Genomic DNA, 25,191 nt, shown 5'->3' on the forward strand with positions numbered 1-25,191 from the left:
TCATGTCATTAAAATTCAAACTTTAGCGTCAACACCCATGAATTATCCCAACATTACCAATCCAGAAAACAAGAACCGCAACAGCAGCAAGGGGTAATATATAATAGTAAAGAAAACACATCAACAAAACCTTTATTCCAAATTTTTGGCATCAAACACAAAAATACTACTCAATTATGTCGACAGATATCTCCCGGATATCTCCTCCGCTAAGTTAACCATCATCTACCCATGAAATATTGAACAATATTGGAAATATAACAATAATATTCGTAACCTAAAGGGCTATACATCTAAAATATTACAGAAGAGATCTCATGTCGCAGGCTTCATGTAACATCTCTGCATAAACAAAATAAGAAACGCAGAATAAAGGTTCCTTTCAGCAGTTCTCCAAGAAAAACGAGCATGTATATATGTGCCAAAAAAAGATATAATTAACAAGCAACAGACCTGCTAACTTATACAATCCCTTGATTAACACATCGACTTTATCGCCCTTAAGTGCTCATCCCAAATTCTGCAATGGTTTCAGCAAAACTTGTACAATCCCCTGAATAAGACATCAACTTTTATCGCCCTCAAGTATACAGCCCAAATTCTGCGACGGTGTCACCAAAGTACATTATTAGGCATTAAATAACACAAATAACCTCAGAATGGTAAATACATGAAGGGAACATGGTGGAATTGGTAACAGATGGTGATCAAATAGTATATCAAAAAAATTTCATTAGTCAACTAGCACAACCCAAAAAAAATGGGACGAGAGAATCTCTTTCAAAGACAAAAAATTAATGGCAGATAATTGCTAAAGGTTTAGAATCGTCAACATTGATCTTTCATAAATGAACTTGGATACAGACAAACAGCTGAAGGTGCAGTACATTGGATACAACACTCTAGTAAGTTGGCATGAACTGTGAAGCTTACAGGATTCATCATCCTTGATGCAAGTCAGCTCTAGAAACTTGAGAAAGGTTTCAAGCAGATATTTCAAGCTTATAGTTGTCTTTCCTTATTTAGGAAAGGACACGAGAAGTTAACCATTCCTTTAACAAAAATAAAACAGAACTAAAGAGATTGCTTTAGAAAATTTAGTAGATAATATACAATGAAAACGACGAAGACAGCCAGCAACAATGCAACTTTGTACAATAATGAGTGTGAAATGAATCTTAAATAGAAAATTTTTAATTGATTACTGGCATTAAATTTCTAACACACATAGATATCTCAATATGAAGGACTGTCAGGAACTCCATAGCTTGCGTCTCCGACGCCATTTCTTTTAATCCCTTATTTGGAATATAGCACAAGTTGTATACTTCACTGCAGCAGCTACACACCCCCATAAACCAAAAAGAGCAACACCCTTTGCTTACTCATATGAGCCAAAGCAATTAATTATCCCCCAACATGAACTTGAATAGAAAAAATCAATTATCACCCAACATAAAAGCAATTATATGTACAGAACAAAGCAACCATAACAGCAACACCCTCTGCTCTATCATTCGAGCTAAAACTATCAATTATCCCCCAACACAAATCTTAAAGTTGATGGTTAATAACCATCCAACTTTAACTTTTTAATGAGACACGCTTCACTTCTGAACTTACTAAGACAAATGTCAAAATCCCCTTGCTCCCTATAGTACTACCCCCTGTAGGATATTTTCCCAAAAAACTGCAAACACGCACTCCATGAGAGTCCTATCGCCTGTCTCCCTTAAAATCCCTGTTCTGATAATCACCAATGACATTAGCATCTTCATCCAACAATATCATCAATGATGAAACTCTTCAATCACTTCCTTGCTAACTTTGTTGCTTGTCTGATCCAACACAACTTTAAAATACACAAAAAGAAGTAAAAGTTTACGGAAATCTTGTAATTAACCGCCTATCACAAATTCACGAAGACCTCTTTATCTGATTTTCATACAACTAATGACAGCACCTGCTGGTGAAAGACTTTGTCTTCTCTCTTTTAGCATCTTGATACTGGCATAGATTTGACTGAATCAAGTGGACATTTTCCATGCTTTGGGGCCCGATCCTACAAGAATCCATTAAGTCCTTGCAGATTCTCTCAACCAAACAGGGCTTACAGTCACAGCTTCCTTCTCTATTCTGGGCCCTAATGTCGATTACACCTCACTACCCAGGCTTAGCGTCTTGACACTGATTTAGATTTGAATGAACTAAGTGGAGCTTCGAGCTTACAATTTCCCTCTCCCCTACAGGGCTTGAAATTGCTTACAGTTCATTGCCTAGGTCTGGCAACTATTTAATCTCATGAAGCTCACACTTCATTGTTGTTCTTACACGTAGTAAACTTTAATTCTTTTGGGATATTTTGAAGCCGCAAGGAGATCGCAAACAGCTGATGGATCGATGAGTGGAAAAACCTTCCTGAAGATCCAACAAAAGAGGAGTTCTGTGGGCTTCTTCGGCCTTGTAAAGTGCAAGCTCATTGTTGTTGATGATGCTGGAAGATAATCTCATTGCCCGAGACAAGATCAGGCCATCAATTATGAGAACAGAGGGTTTACCTAAGACAGTGGTCATGGGATTACCATGGTTTGCGACTTTGGAAAATCCTATAGTTGGTCCTCAACAGAAAATAATATAGAGGGCCATGGTATCTTGGCGGACATCTTAGTTAGAAAATTCAAAAGCCACATGTATCCTAGTAGAAAGTTAAAGTAAGGTGGTTACTACCCACGAACTTAAAGGTTTGTGTTGGGGAATAAATGATAACATTGGCTCAAACTCCTCACTCATATTGGCTCCATGCTTTCTTTTACATGCCAATTTAGAAGGTGTTCCCAATGTAGAAAGTACATTCAAATCTTGTTATTACTATTTGAAGGTCCAATACATTCTACATCAACCTCTTAATGGCCTCCTACATCAGTAACACGATAACATCACCACATTGATCAACACTAGAGGAAAACGACTAATCCCCATTTTCTTGGCGGAAAAAGTTTTTCTTTGAGAATCACAGAAGCTGAGCCAGTAGCTCTATCATTACCATGAAAGAGTTGTAAAGTTTCAAAACTCTGTACAACTTTGTACTGAAACTGTTTAGCTCTAGTATGTATCAATTAAAACATAAAGAATCAATAGACAAAATAATCACTGATACCCTATATAATACATTGCATAATTCAGAACCAATATTACTACTAATGATTCAATAACTTGCACTAACATAACCTTGCTGCTTTTGCTCGGAGTTCCTAGTGGGCTTTTGTCTTTTTCACATTTGTTCCCTAAGTGCGTTAGCAAAGGTTCTCCTTTGAACTAGACTGAGTTTTAAGTTCTAAAGCAACCTGAGCTATCAACATTTAAACAATGCATCAAACACTCTCAATCATGAATAACAAAATCTACAGAAGTTCCTTGTACAACATTCTTTCAACTTGACTAGTTCAAATTATAGCCCACATAACACTAGCTATAACCAAGTCTATAAAAATAAACCACTGCTCTGCCTGCAGCAGCAACCAAAACTAAACAGCACACCATGCCCAGCGGGCAGCGGCCGCAGCCCCAGCCCCTGCCAGCAACTACTATTCCGCTAACAAATGTGCCTAATTCCAAGACTAGGAATACCAAAAATAAAGGAGTTGACACAAATGAATAAATGTAAATGTTGGCTGGTAATCAAACACAGACCATTGAGCTACCAAGCAAAATAGCCAGATGAAATACAATTGAACTACCTAATACCATAGTCACTGTTCATTCTGACAACAAGTAAATCTTCAACCAATAACAAATTCTCATCAACAGATGCATTGATAGTTCCAAAACCCACTATTGCAATTCTAGCATATATAAAAACAAGAAAGATCCTTATTGCTAATACATAATTGATGAAACAACTAAAGAACGATGGCATACATGTAGGGCACGAGAGAAGAGATCAGAGATGATAACTTACCTTTGTTGATGAAATAAAAAAAATATATTTTTTCTTGAGCCATTAAGTGAAAGTGGTTGAATCTGGATCACGCTGAACACAGCAGTTTGTGAGAGCAACAGGAACCCTAGATGAACCCCTCTTTTATGAATGTGAGAAAAACAAACAAACAAAATATAAGAAATATTAACAGGATTTTCAACTACTACATGAGATAAATTGCAATAGTGGGATTCGGGACATGTTGGAATTTGATAAAAGGTACTACCCTGAATCCAAGTAACCCTGGAGCATTATGGGGTTTGTAATTTCATATTTAACAGTTACTAGAAGCCAGAAAATGAATATGATCATAGCCCACGTTGTTGGTGTTGTCTCTCATTGACATCCTTGAAAGTCACCGAGGTGATCTCGTTGGGGTTTGTTGGGGTTTGTTGATGAAATCTCGCAAGCATCCTTAATTGAGAGAAAGAGAAGATGAAGAGAGGAGAGAGAGGGCACAGAGGGGAGGAAGAGAGTCAGGAATTGAGGGAAAAAGAGGATATATTTTCTCTCTTCTCTGGGATTTGGTGGAGAAAGACAGGTGAAAATCATATGATTTATATTTCTCTAACTTTATTTCACTTTCAAACAAACAAGAGAAATCAATATTCCACCTGTTTGTGTTTCCTCCCTCTCACTCTCCCTCAAACCAAACATAACCTAAAGCCTTCTTTTATAATAGAAAACACATCCCAAATAGTTGTTTTACAAAAATAGAAAACAAAAGATATACATCTTAGACAGAAGGCAGAAGGTGTGTGGCTCCATCTCAAGCAAATAACGCCATGCAACCATGATATTCAATTGACTAGCAAAAGGATGCTTTACATATCAACAATAGCCAAATAATTGCAGGCAATCGTCTCCAAAAAGAAATAAACAAATGTAGAATAGAAGATGTACTTACAAATCCAGCTCATGAATTTAATCTAGCTATGCTTGGTGAGCCTGTGAATAGGGATCTGGAATTTGCTCTAGAAACCAATTCATCTGCAACACACCACCAAAACATTATCAAACTTTAACCATTTTCAGACTTAAGCAAGTCACAAACAGCAAACAAGGAGAAAAAATCACACGTGACATCAACTATTTACAAACTTAACATGACTTACAAAAAGACATCATGTTAAGAAAAACAAGCTAATAATCATGTTCAAGATACACAAGAAATACACCGAATAAGAGTAAAACCTACCAATTAAAATGATATTATATTCCATGTGACAGTGTTATTAGTGTGTAATATATCAACCTCATCCTCATGGAAGTAAAATTGGCAGCATGCAAAAATTAAACGGATTGATCACAATCTTCGGTAGTAAAGTAAACAATTTGCAACTAACTAAAATTGGCATACATAAAAACTCAGGCACAAGTGTGTGCTTTTGTAAGACTTTAGCCATAATTCTTCAACACTTTTAATCCAATTGAAGTTCATAAACAGTTGAAAACTCCTCAATTCCCATTCTACTTCAACATGCAAAGCAGTAATAAACAGGTAAATGGAATTGAAATGCATGCGAAATTAAACACATCTATCCTCCAATAGCCCACAAACTCAAAACTCACAACACAATTACAATGTCAAGAAATGCATGTGAAGGTCTATGCAGACCTAATTCAAATTGAAGAATATATAAACACAGGAATCCAAAATCAACAAATTGAAATAACAACTTGACAAAATTCTTCACCTTGAGTTGATTTTGGTAACCTAGGACCCTTCTCCCCACCTCCTGGCAAACTTCTCTCCTCTTTCTTAACAACCCCGATACTTTCAGGACTCAAAAGGATCCCTTTCATATCCTTCTCATCCTGCCCCAAATTGCTAGCCACTCTAGCCCTAACTTCCGCCTGAGCTACCCCCTTCAATTCAACTTTCTCATCCTTCACTTGACCCATCATCATCGGTATCGGCTCATGAACTCTCATCCATTTCTCAATCTCTCTACTCCCCGCTCTCTTCTGCTCCCCAAACTTTCTCTTCGGCTCCTCGTCAGCGCGCAGTCTGCATTTTTTCTCCTCTCCCTCTCCCTCTTGCAAACAACAAGAGCTCTCTCTAGCATCTCTCTCGCCCGCTTCCTCGCCTTCACCGCTGGCCTCCACCTTCATATCGGCCTCGCCCTCTCCGCAGCCGCAGCCTTCTTCATTGAATTCGCAGCCAATTCGCCAGCCGCCAAAAGAACCTTCTTCGATCCAGCGTCAATCAACTTCCTCGTTCCTTCAGGATTCTTGCAGCTAGGGCAAATAAATGCAAGATTAGGGTTTCGCAAGCAAGAACGGTGAGAGATCGAAGGGCACTTTGCACATCGGACGATCGCCGGAGGTCTGGCGTCGAGGAGAGAGAAGCAGAGAGCACAGAATGATCCAGTGCTGTATTTGAGAACGCAAGAGCTACAGAGCCGCCACAAGGTCCCGCGGTGGTGAATCTTATGTAACGGCCTGCTGTCTCGGACGTCGCAGCCATCGCCGCCGCATACTCCGGCGGGTTTCTCGCCGCCCGCGCCGCGCCGCCATTGTCATTCGCGCGATTCGACGGATCGATTTCGCTAAACCCCCAAAAAAAACCCCAACAATTTCAAGAAATTAGGGTTTCGACGAAGATTGCAACCTTGAGAAGGCGAAGTTAGGGTTTCGATGATGGGACTTCAAGAGGAGATTATTTTTTATCCCCAAAACGAGAAGAAACCCCCGAAAATTTTCATGGGAAAGCGGGGAAACTTTTGGATCGAGGAGGAAAAAAATGGTGAGGTGTTTCTGGTGAGCGTGCGGGGCCAGTTTAAGTCAAACCGGATCCGGCGCGGGATTTCTTGCTGTTTTTCTGGTGGGCCCGGCGTTGAGAATTAAAAACGGGAAGACGCCCATTCGGGCTTTTTGGGAAGCGTATCACAGTATCAATGATTCACAGAAGCCGTACTGCCATGCTTGCGGGTTGACCCGGTCAAATCTGTCATATATACTTCATGAGCTTTGCTACATGGACCCAAAATATGGGACCAATAAATGGGACAAGTGAGGTGTCCCCCTCCTATTAGATAATGAGTTGGCCATCATTAATGATGGCCAATTCATTATCCAATAGGAGGGAGACACCTCACTTGTCCCCCCTATTGATCCCATATTTTGGGCCCTTAAAGAATTTTTCATACTTCATTGTTATTATTTTCTGATATTAAATGACAATTTTTTTTTGGGGGGTAGATCAAGAGGGCTGAAGCCCTAAAAATACATTACATGTTACAAACATAGCTACCGAAAGCCCCATCAACTCACTAGTTACATGAGTTTAAGGAAATTAAGAGTTATGCATAGTCGTGAACAAATTTTTGATTTAAACTCAATCCAATTTTTTTTAAAAAAAAACCGACCCGACCTCCTTTTATTTACAAGGATCGACCCACTTCGTGGCCAAGTCAAGTCAACATCGTGACCGTAAAGTGGGGCGATTTTTTTTTAATCGCTCTGGTTAAATAGTCGGGGTTGCCAAGCCCGACTATTTTGCACGCCATGGTTAATATATAGGCTAAACTAGTCGGGGTTGGTAACCCCAACTAATTTAGTTTGTGTATTAGTAAAATAGTCGGGGTTGGCAAACCCGACTATTTAGCAACGAGATTAAAATAAATCACCCCACTTTGTGGCCATGAAGTGGGGTGCAATTTTTTTTAAACTCGTTGCTAAATAGTCAGGGTTGTCAACCCCGACTATTTTGCTAATATACAAGCTAAATTAGTCGGGGTTGGCAACCCCGACTAGTTTAGCCTGTATATTAGCAAAATAGTCGGGGATGGCAACACCGACTATTTAGTCAGGACGATTAAAAAAATCGCCCCACTTCGCGGTCATGATGCTGACGTGGCCGCGAAGTGAGTCGATCCTTGTAAATAAAAGGAGGCTGGGTCTGTTTTAAAAAAAAATGGATTGAGTTTAAATCAAAATTTTGTTCTCTTCTAAAACCTGATTCTAGAGTTATTACTTTTATTATTAGTTATCCGTCTAATATTTGGTGGAAGACTTCAATATGTGAATTGATAGTTGTCTTATGTACGATAAAGGTTTTCGTTGAAGATTATATGCTTCTTTTAATGGATATTATGATATTTGGCAATTTCTAAAAATTTTAATATGCATACGCTTAGAAAACATGATACTAGATATCAATAGTTAATCGAGCATGGCATATATGCTTCTGAAATCTTCTTTTGTCAAGCAACATATGGCTTCTTCTTATTATCCAATACAAAAAAAAAACATTTTACCTAATTGTAGTTTTCGGTGAAGAATTTTTCTTGTTTCTCTCATTGCTTACTTACACCTCCCATCATTCTTGATCACATTTAAAGTTGTTGATTTTATTTGGAATCATACTTTTTGCTCGTCAATGTGAGCGACAAGTCATGTATGCATCAAAATTAAAACCATGAAAAATGATTGCAAATGACGAAATGAACAGAAGAACAAAACTCCATAGCAAACCTCGAAAAAGGTTTGGGCAGCTTCATTAATTTTCTATTGCGTATTATTGTTTCTCCGTATAAGATTCTTATAAATTCTTTACCAACAAAATCAATTTTTATGATCATTTTCTATTGCGTATTATTGTTTCTCATAATATAAGATTCTTATGAATTCTTTATCGACGTAATCAATTTTATGACCTTGTTTACCAATCAAAAATCGGTAAGTTATTTCACCATCTTATTTCATTGAAGCACACAAGCATCTTGCTCCATTTTGGAACTCCAACCACATCTCCAATGTGAGGCTCTATTTTGGAGCCCAAACTTTGGCATATTCCTTAGAATATGCTAAAATAGAGTTATGTAACTCCAACCACACTCCTCTATTTCCAACTCCATTTCAATTTCTCTCAATTTTTTAATTCTTTTACTTATTTTAAAAATATATAATGTAATCATATATTTAAATAAAATTAATTTTCTTTAATGAATTGATAATAAGAAATAGATAATTGTCTTTAAATTATAATATATTTTTATTTTTAATTACTTGGTTCTTGGAATTTTATATTTCAATTAATATTATTTAATATTACTCTCATTTTGAATATTTAAAAAATAAAAAAATAAAAGTTATATAATATAAATAATATTATTAAATGTATTAATATAAAATAGGCAATCTGATTAAATTAAACAGACATTCATATGTGGGAGAGACACGGCAATGAAGTGATGTAACTTTTTTTATTAAATTTCCTCGAAATTCTAAGTTAATGTATTTTTATTTCCGTTTAATTTTCAATGTATTATCATTTCTAATTACTTCTTTTGCAATTTTATATTTCGATATTAGTCTCATTTTGAAGGTATCGACGAGACATTTCTAATGATATTATTTTCATTAAAAATTTTTAATATATTAATATATATATATATATAGATTTTAAGTAAGTAACAAAAAAAATAATGGGACACAATTGGAATAATCCAATGTTGTTAAAGAGATTGAGGGGTAAGATTGTCTTTTTTTTTGGAATAGTAATATAGAGTTGGCTGCAAATTTGGAGAGAAATCTCCAAATTTGCAGCCTCAAATCAATTTTTGCAGCTCAACTCTAAAAATTGCCGTCCGGTTGGAATTTGGTTTGGCTGCACTTTGCAGTTTTCCAGAACGATTGGAGCTGCTCTGAACCATATCCCTATAGAAGAGCACCATAAAAAAGTACAGCTAAAATTCTCAAAATTTTATCTTCTAACCACCCGTAAATAATTCATTCTATAGGAGCGTTTTGATAGAACATTTTCTTTCACCTGTCTTATTTCCTTTTATAGAACATTTATTAAAGAATCTATCAACAAAAACAATATTATTGCAGCAGAAGAGAGTATTTGGTATAAGACAGAGTAAAAAGGTGTAGTAAACACTTTCCTTCTCCCGATTGAATCCGATGATAATTCCACATTTTATTCTACAGGCTACAGATTTTTAATGCATATGGCTACTCGATGGCGATTGAAAATTTCTGCAGACTTTTAATGCATATGTACAAACTACCTTCTTTCTTTCTTCGCTACTTGATGGCAATTGAAAATTTCTGCAGATTTTCAATAGAGAACAATGAGAATACAGAGCATGATATCTACTGAAGTTCCTTCTAAATTAAGAGAATTAGCCACAAAGTCAGCTACAGCAATGTTGTGATGTACAATTTTTTTTGAGCTCCAAACAGAAGAAATGGAGAACAATCTTGTGAAGCATCAAGGCAAGGGTTCTTGCGAATCTCCAAGGCGAGATAAATGGAGGTACGCATCAGTTCCTGTAAAAAGCCAACATAACGATGCGAGCATAAAAACAAATGATTAATGCAGTTGGAATGAAAATTTTTACGTGCTTTATATCCAGAACATGCAAATTCTCAATAAAAAACCTATATCGTGAAAGTATAAGGTTAATGCATATATATCACATCACCAACCTCTAGGTGTTTTTCTTAATTTATTATGTGCTTATAACTTTTGAGCAGACTAACAACGCATGTTTGCATTACTATCAATGTTGAACTGAAGCATCCATGTTATCCATTGCAGTTTTACTAATAGATACATCTTCAATAATATTTTTTTACTAAATCATAAATGATCTTGGTCTAGTGAATATTGGTAGGAACAAGTAGGAAGTCACTAATACGTAAGCTATGGTTTAAAAAAAGAATTCTAAAATACGCCAGAAGTGATTAGAGTGAAATTTGAAAGCTTTCTACATGCTCTAATCTAGGTTCAGAGAGGAGTAACATAAGAAGGAATAATTAGAGATCGGCTAAGTTCTATGTAAAAGCTACTGTTCCTTCATGCATCAGGAACTGAAACACCAATATAGCTATCTACAATTCAACCAAACTTGCAGAATTCTGGGTCACGCATTTTAGTAGGAAAGTGCAACATTGTGATCTTCTTGTATATCTCTCGATATCAAGCTATTACCATGTAAACGTCTTATATATTTGGTTTTTTGAATTTTATATAATATATTAATATGATATGACCTAAGGCATTAAGGCCCTCTTTTCCCTCAAAGTACGATACAGCAACCTATAAAGAATCAGCAGTATATGAAAGGTTTGCTCGTGCAAATATCACCCCACAGCATGTAGCAAAAAGGGAAAGCCTCTTATATCACGCAAGAGGTTTTCTAGTTTGAACGCCCATTAACACAAGGGCTCAGGTATGTACGACATTGTTTTTGCTTACAGATATGTCCACTTAATCACACGTGATATTTTGTGAGATGGCATTTTAGAGAAAAAAAATAGAAAGGAAAAAACAAAGTGCACATAGCTAGCCAGCATTCTACTTAGCATAGACTAGACTCTATTAGTTTGCATATACGAGAGCTACCATGACCAAGAAATTGTGATATCTCATAATTGTTGCTAGAAGTATCATTGATGTGTTTCCATGTCCTTAGATGCCTGAGTATCTGATAAATCAAAAGGAATTAACTGTATAGGACTCTGGGTAACATTACATTTAATAGACAATGAGTGTTGGCACGGTGGCAGATTACAAATTTTCTTCTGTAGAGTTTAGGTAAATAAACTGGTACAAAAAGACATCCATAATGTAAAATTTGTCTAGAAGGACAAAGCATACTTGAGAATAAGGCATGTCAGCATGTATGAAGGGAGAAAATATAGACTGTTCTAAAGATATACAATAAAGGTATGCTTGTTATTAGTCCTCGACACCTTTCTTCTCCACTACAGGACCCTAATTTCTCAGATGCATCACACTCCTAACCATATCACAATTTCTTTGGTTTTCCAGTCCCAATTTCTTCTTCAACAATGAATAGTAACTTCTGAATCAACTAGCATTCTCCTTGGCACATTCAACTTAAATAAATTAATATATTTTTTTCAAAGATTATTATGCACATACATAGTGAATATCCATACTTTGGGGAAAATATTTTTATGTAAGTCAATGTACTAGTATAATTAATAGATATCATTCTTAAATTATGTCAAAAATTGTGAACTTGAAACACAGCAAAACAACATAATTTCTGCTTTCCGAGATAATTTTGACTTCAACTGCAGTTATAAAAAATAGCTAAATACACACTGGTTCTTCAAGCAAATGACATGAATCTTCAATATCTCATGCAATCGTGTTGACTAGTCTTATATTTCCATAGTTTCGTTGTTCTGACAGAACATCTTAATCAAGCAAAACATACTATCAAAAAGACAAAAGAGGCAGGAAACAGATGAAGTGCTATTACACATACCATAGCCTTCCATGGAGATAATTTGCAAATCACCTCCAAAATATCGAGCATATAGACGACTGATTGGGAGCCCATAACCGTATCCAGCCATAGTTACCCCATCCACTACTCCAAGGTCTTCATCTAGTGGATTTTTCGCGGTACTATAAAGATAAGTGAAAATCTTTGGAAGACCACTCCTCCGTATACCACCCCCTTCATCTGATATCTATAGTACGAAATGGTAGTCAGAGGAGAGAATTTGTAATTCATTTATTCAAACACAAATAAGGGTGAATATGTTCCATCAAAATAGGAAAGGATATGTGGAAATTTTTTTGCAAATTAAGACAGTTAGTTTGAACCTATGTTGCATGAGTACGGGTACCTATACGGGGTACGGTAAATTTGCAAAAGGTAGGGTATGAGGACACAACTATACAAATATTTACGCACGCGCACACATATTTAAATTAATAGTTTCCATGATATCAATATTTTTTATTCACATGTTATGAGAATTAAAATTCTTATAGCCTTTTTATGTTTCTTTTATTATGTGGGCTAAAAATTGTAAAAACGAGCGTTTTTTAAACAAAATACCCAAACAACCATTAAAGTCATATTTTGGAACCCAACGAGTTTCAAGAAGTGGATGTGAAGTGTAGGATGTACGTCCAAGAAATGTGTGCCAAGTGTTCTAAATTAAAATATGTATTGTTTGATTGCGTACATTCCCAAATAAATGTATGTATATATGTAAGGAGTGTCCAACGAGTATGGGTACGGGTACGGGTATGGGTACTGGCAGGGCGGAACTAGTGTATAAAGGGTGGTGTCAAGTGACACCACCCTAGATCATATCATTAAAGAAGTATAGGTGACTTTGTGAACAAAAATGACACCCTCAATTATTTGCGTAGCGACTAGTAGTGAGTATTGACCCATTAAATATTAGTAGCCCAAACCTAAGGATAAAGTGACCCAAGGCCCATTAATTTAAATGGCTTTATTCACCACCCATCAAAGAGTTACAATCAATATTTTTTTGAGGGGAAAAAAGATAAATAAATTTACATTGAAAACAATGTATGTAGTGGTATGTCGAATGATACTATTATGCAAAGATTTCAAACATGAAGACACATAGGCTATATATTGTTTGTATTTCGTTAAATATCTTTTGTATTTTATTAAGCTCTCAATAATATTAAATGTGAGGAAAGATGATAATATCATCTTTTTATATATATCATGACACTACAACTATGAATTTCTGGCTTCGCCACTGGGAACAGGTATGGCATCAATATAGAAATACCCAAGTAACATAACTTTGAACTAACAAACTCAATGCACAACTACAAGATCAACTCCAAAGTGCCCTATCTTGCATGTTAAACTGTCGCTACAGGGGATGCCTATAAAACTAAACAGTTATGTCTTCTTACATTCTGAAATGACATTTCATTCTTAGGCCTTGCCATGCAAAAACTCAAAATAACAGGAGATAAGTTCTCACATTATCGAGGGAATTAAAATAATAATTTTTTTCTAGAAAAGCATGAATACTGTAAACATGAACAAAAATGAAAATGTAAGCTATAAGCACATAACACTCAGAGATCAAAGGAGAACAGTAATACTTGCTCAGAATGAAATCAATTTGCAAATTTCCTTATAATTTACATTATTCAACTTGCATGGACTTGCATTCCATCTGACGACACAACAGGACAACACAGGAGAGAAGAAGACATAGTTCTAAACGGTCAGGGTGGGAATATGACATGAATATACTTGTGCAACCAAATTCACATATTAGATCATCGGTATTGAACTTGGCAGGAAGGATGTGAATTGATTAGTCCAAGAGAAGAAACTATAACAAAGCATACCTTTATTGTAACATCCTCTATACCATCAGCCACTATTATTCTAATAGGAGGAGCATCTTTATCTGAATTCATGAATCGCTCTTGAACCGCACGTAAAGAGTTCTTCACTAACTCAAATACCATAAGATGCAAATGTGAAGGGACATATCTGTTTAAAATAAATAAAAATAAATAAAAAGAAGGAGTAAATATCAAATGTCAGTTCTTTGCTCATCAAATTCGCATTTACTAGTTACAGACGATAAACACACACATATAAATACACACATTCACAAAATAAGAAATAGCATCTGTAGCATGCAGAAAAGCCAACAGTTTACATAGCGTCCTTTAGCAAAAAAGAATCAACTTGAAAGCCCGCTCTTCGATGTAAAAATATGAATATGTACTATCTACAGAGAATTTTAAGACAGACACATAATGTAATTTGTTGCATATATCATACTTTGTCAAAACTCATTTAAGGGCAATATTGTCAGATAATATAGATACCCAGAATTCATGCTCATTAATGTCATTAACTCAAAATGAAGAAGAAGGGTATAGCTAAAGCAGGCCCTCTTTCTCCCTGGATACAAATGCCGAAATGATGGATAGCACATTTTCTAGAAAATATGCAACCTAGTTTTTAATATGTGCAGCAAAGAGTACCATAAATACAAACAAGCACTATCAGCATGTACCGATACTAATTGGACAGCTAATAGACCTCATAATTGCGTGTAAGAAAGTAAGAACTTTTATCCACAGGAGGTCTATTTTTGCAGATGGGCCTCTGAGTGAAAATTTTGACTCCTTTATCCAGAGGAGGTCTATTTATAAAAAAATCAATTATCTCTTTCTCTGAGGGTAAAAGAGAGAGAAAATTTCACTCATGGGTATACCCACAACTACATGGGGTTTATCCGCAATTGGGAGATACTATAGGGGGTCCATCCACAATTAACCCATAACAATAAAAGGGATGAATGAGGTCTTAGTGGCGAATTGATGATAACATGCAAATATCGGTGACTTCTGTCAGTCAGAATGATCACAATTATCAAGGACAAAGACTTACGGGAAGGTAAAACTTGGATCTCCATATATGCTAATTTCTGGAGCACTTCCATACTCCCGCAAGCATATACTGCGAGCATCTTCACTAGCATTTCGAGCCACGAGCATGGGAGACATTTTAGTATTTATTTGACCTATAACTCCAGGTTCCGGATCAGGATCATGCAGAGCCACATGCTGTCCTGGATTTTCCATCACGTCAATGTCTTATTAGTACAACTACCAAATTAGTCTTCAGATATAAACCTCTTAACAAAAAGTTGCCTTTTACTATTGATTTAGAAGCGAAACAAAATATAAACAATGGTTAATTGCAGAAAGACACCTTGTACTACCGCACAATTATGGATCAACATCCTGTGGCTTTATTGCTGCAGATAGACCCTCTTTGAGTGAAATTTGTTGACTTTTTACCCTCAGAGAAAGAGAATTTTGTTTTCTTTCTACAAATAGACATGTTGAGGGTAAAAGGGTCAAAAAATCACTCGGGGGTCTATCAGCAACTATAGAACTAGAGAGGGCTATCCGCAATTGGGTGATGGTAAGAGGGACTATAAAAAAATTTGAGAATATTAATGAAGAAAAAGAGCCCAAAGGACAACATAGGGGAAGAAATATTCACAAACCAATAAGCATACGGATTCCGATCCTTGACATGTAAAAGCGATCAAGAAATTGATGAATTTCTTGTAGATCTTTAGTCGCGACTTTGGGGTTCAAGTCCTTCTTTAGCTGCTGCACTCCTAAAGCCATAGCGGGTACCACGTTATTATGCCTCACTTTGATCATCTTGATCATTTGGGTGAATGCTAACTCGTCGCTTGAATCCTTTATCTCTGGAAAGGATCGAAGATCACGGAAGGAATCCAAATACCAATCTCTGACCTTACAAACAGAAACTCATTGTCATTTGGAAGAATTCACATCTCTTTTAAGATGCTACTAACATAAAATCTACTGCTCTTATAAATTCAAAATAAAAATGGAATGTCAAGTAAATAAAGAAAGCACTGTATGTTACCATATAATGAAAACAATACACAAAATTAATCTGCTAAAAGAAATATTTGTTGACAGGAACAACTTAATCAATCAAGAGACAATAGTTATTATCTATCTTTATCTATACTACATATAAAAGAGGATTGCTATCTCAAAAACTTTTGATTGCTGCTTTTACCTTCTCGATTTTGATAATTTTCAATCCACTGTTAATTATCAAACAATTAAATGTTAAACCAATGTGATAAAAGTATAGATAATTATTATAATAAATTAATAGTGCAATAATAACTAAAAATAATATATTGGGTTATAATTAATAACTCGTACTAATAATGATAGTTATAAAATAGGTTATATATAAGGAAAAATTGCTTCTAGGCCCCAAAATTCAAGTTTCAATGTGCCACAGCCCCTCACATTTATTTTAATGTGCTGCAACCCCTTTTTTTTTGAAAAAACTGTGTCCAGGGCCCTCCATCATGATTAGACATGCCAACTCCTAAAATCTCAATTTTACCCTTTCTCTTTCTCATGCCAGCTCATGTTAACTGTTATAGATAACATGTTAACTATTATAGTGCCAGCTCATGTTAACTGTTATAGATAACATGTTAACTATTATAGATAACATGTTAACTATTATAATTTTATAAATATATTTTGAGCTCAATGTGTAACATGTTAACTATTATAGATAACATGTTAACTATTATAATTTTATAAATATATTTTGAGCTCAATGTGTTAATTGTAATAGTTAACATGTTACCTATAATAGTTAACAATGTTAACTATAATAGTTAACATGAGACGCGAAATTCCTCGGGACGACGCCGGCGACGGAGCGGGGGAGGGAGGTGGGGGAGGGGGACCAGAGGAGGAGGAGGGAGGTGTAGGGGGAGGTGCAACGGGGGAGGGAGGCAGGGGAGGGGAGGCGGACAGGGGGGAGGAGGAAGGTGGAGGAGGGAGGGAGTCGGTGAGGGGGCTGAGGGGACCAGAGGAGGAGGAGGGAGATGGGGGAGGGGAGGCGAGGAGGAGGAGCTGGGCGGGGGGTCGAGGCACCGGGATCGGAGGCGGAGGAGGCGGAGAGTGTAGGAGAGGGTGTCCGTCTGACGGAGGGAGGTGAGGTGGGAGAGGAGGAGGGCCGAGCGTGGGAGGGAGGCCGGGGGGGAGGGGGCTGAGTGGGACCGGAGGAGGAGGAGGGAGGTGTAGGCGGGAGACGGTGTTAAAATTGAAATTTTGAGGAGGATTTGCATTGGAACTTGTGGAGAGGGCGCTGGACACATATTTTTTCCAAATTATAAGGCGAGCACAGTTGGGAAGGTGGCGTGGAGGGGGCGGGGGGCGCTCGGGGCACAGTTAAACTTGAATTTTGGGGCTTTTGAAACAATTTTTTCGTATATTATAATTATTAATTTAATTAACAAGAACGTAATATTTATAAAACAAGTACGTCCACGTGCATTATACTAGTAAATAAGTGCGTCCAATTTGTATATTGACAATTATCCTACTTCTTAAAAGTTAAAATTATCTTACTATTTTTGAATTTTCTGGTGGACTTGTGGATGTTCAAATTCAGAAAATATCTTGCAAGTTCAGTAATATCTCAAAGAACTTAATCAGTTTCATATTTGGATATCAGGAGATTTGCCTTGTCATTAAACCTGAGTACCGACTACACAAAGTCCATACTCAAGACACCACAATCAGAAATTCTAAAGTTCTAAACAGTTAAGGGATGACAAAGCTTATTGACCGAAAATCTGTGAAGTCCACTCCGTCACTGAATATATCAGACATCAAAATTTACCCAATAGCATCACTTCCACTAGAATACCGTAACCATAAGCAGAATGTGTGATTGGTACTCATAAAGTGAGCACATACAGCAACCTAATAAGAAACCTGATATGTGAAACGCAAACTGAAAATGCACATCGAAAGGTTTAAATATGTTTGTTGGACGTCTTCAACAAAAGGTAAAAAGATCATTTCCGTCATCTCAACAGTCAACAGAGAGACGATCGTGGTAACAATTAGTCGAAATATTCCTGGTAGCACACACATACAATTGACATCATTTTTGTAGTTCATGTTCCAAGTGATAAAATCTAGAGTAAATTACAAAATCCCCCAAGCTTTGCATGTTTGACAGAAAACCCTCATAATGTTTCAAAAGCAGCTCAATTTCTACATAATTGACTTGGAGAAGAAACTATGATCTTAGCATATGACAAATATGACAATTATATGTACACCTATATAAACATGTATATGGTTATTATATAAACCTAATGACTATATATCTACATCCAGTAAGTGATGATTATTTGAGTAGAAACTGAAAGTGAGGGGCTAAGATGTCACCTTTAAGACCTTGGGAGAATTTATGTCCTTCCGGCAAACCATAAGGGGACTTTTTTTGTAATTTACCCTAAAAGTAAACTCAAAACAAGAAAAGTGCTTAGCTAAGGTTCAATGCTTAGCGCCTACATCATTGTCAAATGCTTCAAGATCACGTCATATGCAAAAGGCTAGACCAAATTAAACATCCTAGACATAAAAAGAACAGAATATAATTTCAAAGTTACAAAGAACAGGGAGGCTTTTTTCAAGTGCTTCGTTCAAATATAAAGCACATATCTTATCAAACTAGGCATCACTAGCAACGCCGAGAAGAGAGAGGATATTTCAAATGGAAATATTCCAGGACAAAACCCAGTACCCAATTTCAACCAAACCCTTTCCACTTGAGGAAATATTTCACTAGAATATACAAAAGAATCCATATTTTTAGATCCCAAAAACACAATAATCATCAAAAATCCACGTCCTGATACCTCTCAGATCTTGTCACGGAATACATAAATTAACACTTAACCAAGAAAAATAAGTAAATTATATTAATGTTGAAGTAATCCTTGACCTCTAGAAAAACAAACACCAAAAAACAAATTCACAGAGAAAACCAAGAAAATTAACCAAACTCAGTAAATCCATCGACTACCCTTGAAATGGAAATTATAAACATTTCTAGGCAAAATTCAGTACCCCACCCAATTTGGGTCAGACCCTTTCCGCTTGAGGAAATATATTAATTTAAACAGAAAAATCTAAAATTTAGACTCCACTGAGAGAAACCAACTAATTATCATAAGAAGAAAAGAAAACCCCAAGTAAATTCATCAAACACCCAAAAACTAAATTCCCCCAAAAAACCCAAAAATTAAAGAAAACCCACCAAAAAAAGAAGAAAACAAACCAAACCCAGATGTCCAAAATTGAATCGAGAGCACAGAAATCAATCAGAATCACCTTTAGGACGGCGGGCTTATGGGACAAGCCAAAGGGGAGGCTCTCGAGCTCAATGGCTCTCCTCGCGATCCTGATGGGGAGCTCTTTGTGAAGGAATTGCGACGAAATCAGGAGGTTTTTGTGGGTGGGTTTTGCTCCGAACTCCATCATGTACCTCAAGCTCACCCCCGTCTGCTTCTTCTCTCCCCATCGCTGGACCTCGTCGACGAGGGCCTTTGAGAATGTCTCTGATGCCTTTTTGGCCGCCATGAGAGAGAGAGAGAGAGAGAAGAGAGCGAGGGGATTATAAGTGGACTGAAATGTGAAGGATTTGCGAGGGACGGGTTATTTTGGATGACTCTGTGGTTTGTTTCCAAGGAGAGAAAAAGGCGTTAATTTCATGATAACCCCCTGCTTTAAAGCGGATTTTTCTCGTGACCCTCATAAACTTTGTTTGTTTATCTCGAAAAAATCCCGTGTACTTTTGAGGCGTCTTATAAACACTTGCCTTCGAATTTTCTTTACAGGACATTCTTACATATAATTTATAAATAAATAATACTTCTTTAAGCGAAAAAATATGTATAAGTTTCAAGAGAAGGGGCATGTTGCCTAAAATGGCAAGTGACAAAGTAGGAGATTTTTTTTCTTTAACAATGTTTTGGTTATTTGCAAATTATAGGTAATGGTCTTGTGAGAGAATGTTAAAATTAGGAGAGTTTTGTAAGATAATCCAAAGTTCATGGGGTTAAATGAAATAAACAAACGTTATGGGAGGTTATGTGTAAAACACTACAAAATTCACGTGTGTTATTATGTGAAACTAACCCGAAGAAAGGTTGGTTTTGTTCGAACTAGTCCCTTATATTCCTAATATTTTGAATTAGTCCCTCAAATCATGGAACTGGCTACTAGATTCCAAATGTTATAAGTTGTTTAAAAATAATCTCTTTAGTTTACTATCGATCATGGGGACGTTTCTTTTAAGTTAACATTTTAGCATTGAATATCAGGTGTATACTTATGTCTGCTTTTATACATAAAATAAAACTCGTTTGCAGCTCAAAACCATATCTCAGTGCTTAAAAATATTATACGATTTTGGTCATATAAGTCACACTTTTAAAATTCAGAAAATGTTCTCATAATTTAGAATATATATTTGTTGGATTTATTTGTCAAAACCGCTTTCCAAAATAAGTTTTCAAACTATATATTTACTAACTACTGGTATTTTTCAGAAATTCTTACCAACGTAGTGGAAAGTAAAAGTTTTGGTGTTTCAAAAGTTCCTCAGTTCGAGGCTTGCTACGGCAAGCCGAGAGTTGTTTTGTCTTAAATAAATCAATTAATCTCTCATAAGTACTAGTAGGTCGTGGGTCGTGGGTCGTGGGACATGGGCTCATGGACCGTGGGTTAATAGGCCGGGGATCGGGGCTAATCGGGGCTGAGGCGTTTTGTAAGGCGCACTTTGCACTTCACACAGATGCATCGGGCTAGGTGACGTTCTTTGGCGCCACGTTGGTTGCCAGCTGTCACGCAGGTTGCTTCGCAGCATGTGGACGAGCATTGCGTTCGCAAGTGACCCTCACGTTCGTGCGAGGGTGTGACCCTCGCGTTGCGTAGAAATGTGACCCTCACGTTCAGGCGTTACTGCATGTAATAGTTACAACAATTAAGTCATTTACTGTTACAATCATAATTGTTAATATGATTTGTAACAATCAAATTAACTATGGGTGACCCTTAAGCTGACCTTAGAGACCTATAAATAGTACACATTGGGTCAGCTCTTGAGAGAGAAGAAAAACACACTGAAGCGTTTTAAAACTTGAACAGATTGAATCTGTTAAGCTGTTGTGCTGCTACTGCAGAGTTTAAAAGTGTGCAAGCTTTAGTCTGTGCTCGAAGGAACATACCTCTGAACCGAAAGGTTATTTACAGATTGAAAGATCTTTGCCTGAACTGATAGGTTTTAACAGCTCGAGGAGATCGTTGCCTTGACCGAAATGTCTTATAGATCGAGGAGATCTTGATAGTACTTGATTGGTGCACACCATTATACTGTACTGTTGTTTCTGAAAGCAGTTTGGCCTTGGGATTCTTGCACCGGAATAGGCCAAATATTGTTTTAAGCACAATGTTTCACAAACGCACAACAACTAACTTAAAAAAGTTTTAAAATATAGTATTTCAGCTTTCTTTCACTTCTCTCTGATTTATATTTGTTTTATTCCAGATTTAGCCACAGGTGCCAATATATATTTATGGGAGAAAGGGTTAAATCTGGAAGGGGAAAAAAAATGCTTTCAACACTCGTGCGATTCACCATTTCACCGTCTACACGATTTGATGCCTCAGCATCTCATTATTATCATATGATGCATGGGTTGTGTGCACCAAAAAACAGACATTTTATTAGCTATATACTAAAGTTAACAGCTCGGCACTGTTCCTAAGCTACAGTAAATGAAATTTCTGTATATATTGTTCCTAGGCACGGTTACATTTAGCTGCAACTCTTTGGAGCTACAGTAAAAATTTTCTCTATATACAATTCCTAAGCACAAAAATTTGAGGGTTGAAAGTCGATAGCATGTATTTTTAGTGGATATTGGTGTAAAACTACAGTAACCAAAATTTCTCTATATGATGTTCCTAAGCATAGAAATTTGAGGGTTGAAAGTGGATAGCATGAATTTTTAGTGGATCTTAGTGTACAGCTACAATAACCTAAATTTCTCTATATATTATTCTTAAGCACGGTAATTTGAGGGGTGAAGTGGATAGAATGAATTTTTGGTGGATGTTGGTATAAAACTATAGTAATTAAAATTCTCTTTATACTATTCCTAAGCACAGTAATTTGAGGGTTGAAAGTGGATAGCATGAATGAAAGTACCCTAGAAGGGGCTGAATAGAGTATTTGCTAATCTAATCTGATATTAATGCCAAATTAAAACTTTACAACTAATATATCCTAACAATGCGATATACAATGAAATAAATAATGATATAAAATTAAACAAAGGGCAATATAAATATGAGACAATAGGCGATATATGAAAATATGCAAGAATAAGTGCGCCAATGCCAAACATAAACACAAAGGAAATGATTACGGAGTTCGGTCGACCCACGACCTACGTCTTCGCTCCTCACATTCGAGGAGAATCTCCGCTAACTCAAAATCAACTACACAATCGGTTTTTCAAGTTTACCAAAAACGTTTACAACTCACACAATTGTCAATACACAACACACTCCTCTAAGTGTTGGTCTAGCCCGTGTCACCTTCCTCAAGTGATCGGAATTACCACCTCTCCCTAGGATTTACAACCAACGCCACTCCTATTGGAATTGACTCCGTCTCTCACTAACCACTCCTCTAAGTGTCCTTATGTATTACAATGTGTTCTTGTGGGTGTAAAATTTGATTTCCCGAAATGGGGACTTCATTTGTATTGATAAGAATAGCTTATTACAAACCAATGAATCAAAGTTACAACAGAAGCGGAGGGAATGCTCTCCTTGTTTAACGTGAGGTCTTTGGTAGTGATAGGACGTCTCCCTCAGTGCTCATGCCGAGTTTGCTTCCTTTGGACGATCCGATCAAAGTTACGGCCAAGCTTCAATACGCAGTAGAAGCTTGATTGAGTGAGTTCGATCAACAGAGGCCAAGCGAGTGCTTGAAGCTTCAGTACACAGTAGAAACTTGATTGGATGAGTTCGATCAACCGAGGCCAAACAAGTGTCTGTGCTTATAGGCCGAAGATGCCAAGAATTCGGTCTTCTTGAATGATAAGAAGTCTGATCTCCAAAGACCAAGACTCCGTCGACGACGTGCCTGGAACAAGGCTGATCTCGAGTCCAAGATGGTCTTGAGTTCTCTATAATTCGTCCTCAAAGAGGTCAGGTCCTAAGACCCTTTCTCTATGGTTGCTCAATGCCTTTTATAGAGAAGAAGGAGAGTATAATCACTCCCTTAAATTATGGGAAGTGACCATTCCCATACTGAGTATGACCCTGAGGAGAATCATGATCAAATCCCTTAAATCGTGGGAAATGACTATTCTCGTGCTGGGTATGGTCATGAGGATAACCAATCCCTTAATTCAAGGGATTTGACTGCTCTCATGCTTCAAGTGGGCGGCTGACAGGCTAGGCGAGCTGGCAAGGCTGTGCAGGCGAGCTTGGTCTTCAGGCGAGGCTGTGCAGGCGAGCTTGTGCATGCGAGGCTGGATCATGCATGCGAGCTTCAAGCTGTCACACGAGCTTACCTTCAGGCGAGCCTGGATCATGCAGGCGAGCTTCAAGCTGTCAGGCGAGCTCCACAGGCGAGGCTGTGTAGGCGAGCTTGTGCAGGCAAGGCTGTATCATGCAGGCGAGCTTCAAGCATTAGAAGAGCCCAAGGGGATCGTCAGGCGAGCTTCAAGCATTAGGAGAGCCCAAGGGGATCGTCAGGCGAGCTCCCAGCTGTCAGGCAAGCTTGCCTTGTGCAGGCGAGCTTCAAACATGCAGGCGCGAGCTTTAAGCGTTCATGTGAGCTTGGGTCATGCAGGCGAGCTCCCAACTGTCAGGGCGAGCTTTCCTTGTGTAGGCGAGCTTCAAATATGTAGGTGAGCTTGGTAGGTGAGGCTGTGCAGGTGAGCCAGCCTCATTCAGGCGAGCTTAAAGCTTGAAAGCCTTCAGACGAGCTAAACTCCTTTGCAGGCGGGGTTGCTCTTCAGGCGGGCTCCAGAACATGCTACGAAGAACAGGTCGTAACTTTCAAACCGTAACTCTGAATTGGACGAATTATATATAAAAATCGCCTATCTCGACGAGACAGGACCAACCAAACCTCTGAAGGGGGTTTGCCGCCTCCATTTCGCTAAATTTCTTACGGTTTGAGAGATATCAACGTTTTCCCCCTTTTTGATCTTTCGGGTGAGGTTTTAGCAGTCTTGTTCTGAACTTTTCTGATAGGGATTAAATGTAATTTTTATTGCCTACAGTCTGATCGATCGGCAAGAACCTGAACTTCTGTTTTCCTGATTTCTTGCTTCTGATTTCTTTCGCCGCCACCAACGGCTTCATCCACGCTTATATTCTCAAGATACCATGAGAATCGTCTATCCTCAAGCTCCCATGAGGATCGCTAAGCTTCCGAAGTAGAGAAGAAGATACACCCGTATCAAAAAGTTCACATGTAGCCTTGCTATCTAAAATAATAAGCAAACTATAGCTATGACATTTACATATCGGGGACGTGGGCCCACCAAAATTTGAAAGTTGAAATTTTGGCCCACGAAATTTGAAAGTTGAAAGACGGTAGCTTGATTATTTAAGTGGATGTGAACGATAGAAACCACGTGTCTTTCTCAGTACAAACACCTCTCCTCACACCTCACCGAACCTCTAAGTTCGTCTTCTTCTTATCTCAAACTTCACACTAGAAATGGATAAAATACCTTGGTCTTTGATAGATTATTTTCTAGCTCCTAAAGGTAATTCCTTCTCTTATTCTTTCATTCTACTCAGGTTAGTTACTTCCTTGTTAGATATTTATTTCCCCTTGTTGTTGTTGTTGTTGTTGTATCTTTGGACAATTTGATGTATGCATTCTAGAATAATTTGCAATTTGTTGAAAATGAATTCTGAGATTTTTTCATTAATGTCGCGGCAACGTGCAGGTCAATTTTGCTCGTTTACAAAAAAAATTTATCTTTTTCAAAAT

General features: G+C 37.3%; 2 protein-coding genes and 1 long non-coding RNA gene across 3 annotated transcripts; all 3 read right to left on the reverse strand.

Moving 5' to 3' along the window:
* LOC109842879 lies at positions 64-5,901 on the reverse strand. The gene is made up of 4 exons (XR_002247427.1): positions 5,677-5,901; positions 4,887-4,969; positions 454-601; positions 64-342 (listed from the first exon to the last, which is right to left on the reverse strand). It is a non-coding gene; the product is annotated as an uncharacterized LOC109842879 (long non-coding RNA).
* LOC109842878 lies at positions 5,942-6,501 on the reverse strand (the record flags this gene model as incomplete). Its single annotated transcript, XM_020411785.1, has 1 exon — positions 5,942-6,501. A coding segment is annotated over one exon (411 nt), but the record flags the coding sequence as incomplete, so codon positions are not given.
* On the reverse strand, positions 9,850-19,824 carry LOC109842738 (pyruvate dehydrogenase (acetyl-transferring) kinase, mitochondrial). Its single transcript, XM_020411610.1, has 6 exons — positions 19,494-19,824; positions 15,797-16,055; positions 15,172-15,352; positions 14,112-14,259; positions 12,235-12,442; positions 9,850-10,261 (listed from the first exon to the last, which is right to left on the reverse strand). The coding sequence occupies exons 1-6, from the start codon at positions 19,740-19,742 to the stop codon at positions 10,203-10,205; spliced, it is 1,104 nt and encodes a 367-aa protein (XP_020267199.1). The 5' UTR covers positions 19,743-19,824; the 3' UTR covers positions 9,850-10,202.

Source organism: Asparagus officinalis, chromosome 5 (genome assembly GCF_001876935.1).
Source record: "Asparagus officinalis chromosome 5, Aspof.V1, whole genome shotgun sequence".
NCBI lineage: Eukaryota > Viridiplantae > Streptophyta > Magnoliopsida > Asparagales > Asparagaceae > Asparagus > Asparagus officinalis.

Bases quoted from the DNA above. Each gene is read 5' to 3' on its own strand.
- LOC109842738 (XM_020411610.1), bottom strand. From the start codon at position 19,742: ATGGCGGCCAAAAAGGCATCAGAGACATTCTCAAAGGCCCTCGTCGAC. The intron at 15,353-15,796 runs GTTTGTGAATAT...TGGAAAATCCAG, and splicing joins CGGAATCCGTATGCTTATTG to GACAGCATGTGGCTCTGCAT. The intron at 14,260-15,171 runs GTAAGTCTTTGT...TATTTTAAACAG, and splicing joins GATCCAAGTTTTACCTTCCC to ATATGTCCCTTCACATTTGC.